At 39.7% G+C, this 6,341-nt stretch overlaps 1 protein-coding gene across 1 annotated transcript; it reads right to left on the bottom strand.

The window, feature by feature from the left end:
• Positions 1-5,364: 5,364 nt before the first annotated feature.
• LOC141630857 (uncharacterized) lies at positions 5,365-5,775 on the bottom strand. The gene has a single exon (XM_074443603.1). It carries the CDS (start codon positions 5,773-5,775, stop codon positions 5,365-5,367), a length of 411 nt encoding a protein of 136 aa, XP_074299704.1.
• Positions 5,776-6,341: the final 566 nt, after the last annotated feature.

Raw genomic sequence — 6,341 nt, forward strand, 5'->3', positions numbered from 1 at the left:
CGGTTCGGGTTGAGGTTGGTGGTTGTTTATCCCACGGTTGCTCCTCGTGTTCATTGATATGCTACAAGAGAAATCACACAACAAGACATAGTAGGGAAAGATGAGACTTGGAACTAACTTTGCAGATGGATGAAATTTTCTCCCAATTCCTCAATTCAATGGTTAACCTCTTAGAAAGTTCTCATATAGTGCTCTTATGTTTCAACCCATAATAAAATCTTCCATATTATGGACATCACGAGACTCTAAACATAGCCTTTAAACATGAGCATCATTCTTATTCATATCCAAATTCCAATGTGACGGTCGTTCATTTTGAAAATCTTAAAATTTTGAGATTTGAGACTCTAAAAGGAAAGGTTATATGTTATTACACATCAATGTTAGTTATGAAGGAGAAAAATTAGGACAAGAGTTGTTTTGATAAAATCAAAATCCGGGTAAATATAGTGCTTATTTTCAACACTTTCAAGGTCTTTAAGACGGAAATTTTCAAGGTGGAGCTTCCTCAAACATTAAACTTGAGGTTTAAGATATTAATGGATAAGTTAACTATGTAGTGAGCAATAAAACGATTCTTTTGACATGGTTAGTGTCATTTTTTTTTTTTGAGAAACTAGTTACATTTTTAAGATGAAAATTTCTTGGTTTACCTCATAGTGTAATAATAGCCGTCAAATCCTAGCTTATCGACACTCTTAAACCATTTTTAAGACAAACATTAAAGTTGTTCATGGTTACTTTGGAAGTTTTCAAGAGTTTCACCCAAATTTCAAGGCGAGAAGAATTTGTTTCGAGACCGCACATCATATTACCAATTAGGATAGTAGTCTTATAAGGCAATTTAACCAAGTTTCACTCATGAAAAAAATCGAAATTTGAGCATGACTTGTCTAAAATTTAAAGTTTTAAGACGGGATTTTTAAGACGAAATCTTCACATATTAAAGAAGATCTATCCATAACAACAAAGGTTAAGCCTTTGTTGGCCAATTAGACACAACAACAAACACCAAAATCCACATATAAGTTCATTACCAAGCAATTTCGTGTTCCATGATCATGACCAAAATTTTGACATAAAAATTACATTTTTAACAACATTAATGATGTAGAAAGCTATTTATTACTATGAATTAAGTAAAAACATGAAGTTAATGGACAAACTTTGAGCACATTAGTGTAGATCTAACTAGTTAAGATGGAGAAAACTTGAGGAAGGATGGTCTACTTACATTGTTAAATAGGAGAGATTTGAGACGGAAAAATTCGAGTAGAAAGCTTAATCCAAGTAATAAATCACCACAATGAAGTTCTTGAATGATTTTTGTAGGAATTTTGGTGGTGAAGAAATGAGGGGAAAGTAAGGCATGAAGGACATAAGAAATGAAAGGAAGGGTATCAAACCCGTGTAAATCCTAGCCCAGCTCCACTCGGTTGAGTGGCGAGTTCACTCGGTCGAGTGAGTTTTCACTCGGTCGAGTACCCTATTTTCCATAATGTTTCCAGCTTCTGGAAAATGGTCCACTCGGTCGAGTGTCAGGGTCCACTCGGTCGAGTGCACTGTACTCGGCCGAGTGTGGACTCGTACTCATTAGAGTAACTGCTTATGGCTTGAGATTTTGAGTCGGATTAAAATGATGAATTTTCTGCAATACAAAGAGAAGGCTTAGGAGTCCACCGGCTATCGGTGACTCACCCTAGTTAGTTCTTACGTTATCCTATTTATCGTCTTTAGTACACTATCTTAGTAATAGCAACTACTCTACCAACATACTTCACCAATCATAGACTATAGATACACCAACATCTACTTAATTAATACGGTGCAAAATTTAAAGGGAGACATCATCATATACCGACACATATTAACCGTTTCTGAACATGCTACTCATATTAATCCAGCATTCAACTTCCATACACATTCACACATCATGCAACCACACAACTTTCCACATAGTGTTAACCCATACTCTTAACCACCCACACAGTGACCAACCTAGACAATAGGCACTAGTTTTGATATGAGGGCGCCTACTCATCCAAAACCGATATCCTATTGTACTCATGTCAGGTTCATTTTATTAGACACACCTAGGTTCATTTTGGTTCATTGGTTTAGGTTCCAAAATCGTCGCTCTGATACCACTTTGTAACACCCCCTTCTTACTCGGCCAAGGTAATTGGGAGATATTACAATCTCGATTTCCCGAGGCGGTGAGATCAGAGTTGCAATTAAGAAACGACTTAAATAGATAAAGTATTTAGTGGATTACATAATCATAAATGAATGAATGAAAGAATACAACTCATAACTACTATCTAGATTATCTACCAACTATCCAAGTACTCGACTCCAACTCCAAGGTGCGTCTCATCTCCCGCGTGACACCAAGCAACCTGTACCTAACCTGCTCCCCATATGATTGGAAATATCATATAGATCGATACAGGCCACCCCGAAAATAGGCGACATTTACACAGACACAGAAATGTCAGTTTCAATAAATAAATAAAGTGTGACACGACTCAAGTGTGTGAATATGAAACATGCATATTAGTATGAATGATACACTATCAAACAACTACAACTACCATGGTACCGGGACACGCCCAGACATACCGATAACCACACTGGTACCGGGACACGCTCAGATATACCAGCAACCACAAACAGGTATCAGGAGATGCGCAGACGTACTGGGTCCGGAAGCCAGCCGGATCCCCTGCCAGACGTCGTGTCTCAACCACACGAGTCCCTCCATGACTCAAGTCATTAATGTGCAAATCCCTCTAGGAGTGGGAGGCTCTAAGAGGTGACTCAAGCGTAAGACGATCTCCCAACCACCTTACATCTCTTCAACAACAACACATCCTCAACATGTGACAATGACCAATACATGAAATACAACCCAACATATCATAATCATCCTCTAAATGATGCAATTAACCACTAAATATATTATAATGCAAATGCCCTAATTATGTGCGACTAATTACAACATCAACATAAACACCACATTATTGAAACCGAGTAGGATTAACCTACCTTTTAGGAATCTCCTCAAGGTACTCGGATCCGGACCAAAACCGTCTTATCCTATACAAATCATATAATTACTATCACAATACATCCTATACTAACATATACTACAAAACCCCTTATTATTACCCCTATTACACTTACTAATTACTAATTAATTACCCATAACGAATTCACCCAAAAGTTAGGGTTTAGATGACTATAAAAGAGTAGATCTTTACTTACTAGATAAAGGAGATGAAGAGGAAGGTGGGAAATCCTCTAATCCAAGCTTGAATTCCAAGTAGTAGGTTTTTTGTGAGGGTTTAGAAAGAAGGGAGAGTGTTTGGAGAGATAAGGAGAAAGATAGAAATGATTTTAGGGTTTGGGGAGAAAGGGTTTAATCCCGTGTTCGGAACAACGTCACTCGACCGAGTGCCGAGTCCACTCGGTCGAGTGGACTCACTCGATCGAATAGATACCTTACTCGGTCCAGTGGACTCACTCGGTCGAGTATACTCTTCACTCGACCGAGTGGACCCACTCGGTCCGCTGCAGCTCCACTTGGTCTAGTCTAGGTCTAATGTAAGGCTATCCTTCCCTCTTGAGTGATCTCTTATCGGGTTTAAAGGTCCTCTTACGCGTCCCAAGGTCCAAGTATAGTCCCCACAATGACCGGGTATTACATGAATGCTCAACAATCTACCAAACTTGCTTAGAGATGATTAGGATGATTAAAGAGTGTTTAAAATATAATTAGGTTTGCAAAATGACGATTAGGAACTGCGTAAAATGTTTTTATAAATCTCTAATCATCTTAATTGAACCGCGGAAAAACGACTCGTCAGACCGGGCACTCGGCAGAGTACCAGAGGTACTCGACCAAGTACTTCCTAAGCTCGGCCGTGTACACCCAAGGCAGTAGCCTATCTAAAATGTACAAGACATGTACTCGGTCGAATACAGCCCACTCGATCGAGTACTCAAGGTCCAGAAAAGAGTAGTATTACAGCCTTCCCTCCTTAAAAATGAACTTCGCTTTCGAAGTTCATACTCATACCTGCATAACATACATACCTACCAAAACACCACCCAGCATAACTCAAGGCAACCCGAACTGTTACTACAGTACATCAAAAGATGGGCAAAATACCCCAAAAACCCACTCAAAACATGTATGAAACTGACTCAAAACTAACCCAAAACACACGCAATCATCTCCTACCCCAGATAATATAATAAGCTTACGACTCTGTAACCAAACATACCTGATCAAAAAGGTGTGGATATCGTTCTTTCATAGCCTCTTCCGGTTCCCACATGGCCTCTTCACGTTATGATGAGACCATAGGACCTTAAGTAACGTAGTCTCGCCATTCCTTGTCATTCGCACATTGCCATCCAAGATTTCCTTTGGTACTTCCACATAAGTGAGTGCTTCATCAAGTTAAATAGTCTCGACTTCCAACACATGAGACGGGTCACTAATATACTTTTGAAGTTGTGATATATGAAATACATTGTGAACTTGATCCAAAGCTGGTGGTAAAGCTAGTCTATAAGCCACTACACCCACTCTATCCAAAATCTCATAAGGGCCTATGAACGTTTGGTTAAACTTGCCTCACTTGCCAAATCTCAGCACCCCATTCATTGGTGACACTTTTAAAAGATCCTTGTCACTCAGCTGAAACTCAATATCGCGGCGATGTAAGTCTACATAACTCTTTTGTCGATCCTGCGCCGCCTTCATCTTTTGTTGAATTAGATGAACTTGATCAATCATATCTTGCATCATTTGTGGTCCTAAAACCCCGCCTCAGAACTATCATCCCAACATACCGGACTCCTACATTTCCTCCCTTACAAAGCCTCGAATGATGCCATCCTGATGCTCGTATGGTAACTGTTGTTGTGCGAGAATTCTATCAAATCAAGGCAATCTTCCTAAGTACCACCAAATTCAATCATACAAGCTTGTAGCATATCCTCTAAGGTCTTAATAGTCCTCTCAGTTTGCCCATCAGTCGCTGGATGAAAAGTCGTGCTAATCTTCAAGGTAATCCTCATCAATTCCTACAACTCTTGCGAAAACCAAGAAATAAACTCTGTGTCACGGACTTACACAATATCCTTCGGTACCCCATGTAACTTTACCACATTATTCCTGTAAGCCGTTGATAATTCGATCTTATTCCATGTATCTTTCATTGGAATGAAGTGAGCTGACTTGGTTAACCGATCAACAATCACCCAAATCATGTTGTTACCGCGATGTGTCTTTGGTAACCTAACAATGAAGTCCATAGAGATCGACTCCCACTTCCATTCAGGTACCTCAAGTCACTGGATTTTGCCTTGCGGCCTTCGTTGTTCCCCCTTGACTCTTTGGAAAGTCAAACATCTAGCAACAAATTCAGCTACTTCTTTCTTCATACCCGACCACCAAAAGGTTTTCTTTAAATCTTTATATAACTTGTCACCTCCCAGGTGCACCGAGTAAGGTGTACAATGAGCTTCTGCCGTGATCATCCTTTTAAACTTATCATCTTTTGGCATACACCACCGACCATCAAAGCGAATACTCCCATCTGCATGTATCGAAAATTGCGAGGTAGTTCCCTTCTCTAGTCCTTCCTTCCACTCCTGGATTTTAGGATCAAGTAACTGCTTCCTCTTAATCTCATCATAAAGCTCGGGCTCTACGGTTACATCACTAATGTTGTCTCCCTTACGAATCATGTGAATCCCCATCTACTCCACCTTATCTCTCAGTCTCATCAAAGACATAGCAGTGCACACTGAATGTACACTCTTCCTACTCAAAGCATCAGCTACCACATTAGCCTTCTCTTCGTGGTAGACAATCTCCATATCTTGTCACCTATCAACTCCATCCATCTCCTTTTTTGCATTTTTATCTCCCTTCGAGTGTATATGTACTTCAGGCTTTTGTGATCTGAAAAACACCTTAAACGTCGCCCCGTAATAAAGATAGTGTCTCCAAATCTTCAAAGCAAAGACAACCTTAGCCAACTCTAGATCATGAGTAGGATAGTTCTCTTCATATGACTTCAGTTGCCTTGATGCATAAGCTATCACCTTCTCGTTCTGCATTAAAACACAACCCAAACCATTCTTCGAAGGGTCATTATAAACCTCGAAGTTCTCGCTACCCTCTGGTAAAGCCAAGACAGGAGCTGTAGTCAAACGTTCCTTTAAGGTTTGGAACGTTGTATCACAATTCTCGTCCCAACAAAATTTGTTCTCTTTCCTCATCAAAGTTGTCATAGATCTGATGATTTTGGAAAAGTCCTTCA

The sequence above is a fragment of the Silene latifolia genome, chromosome Y, assembly GCF_048544455.1.
Source record: "Silene latifolia isolate original U9 population chromosome Y, ASM4854445v1, whole genome shotgun sequence".
In the NCBI taxonomy this organism is placed as follows: domain Eukaryota; kingdom Viridiplantae; phylum Streptophyta; class Magnoliopsida; order Caryophyllales; family Caryophyllaceae; genus Silene; species Silene latifolia.

Coding starts and splice junctions, on each gene's coding strand:
- LOC141630857 (XM_074443603.1), bottom strand. CDS start 5,775: ATGGGGATTCACATGATTCGTAAGGGAGACAACATTAGTGATGTAACC.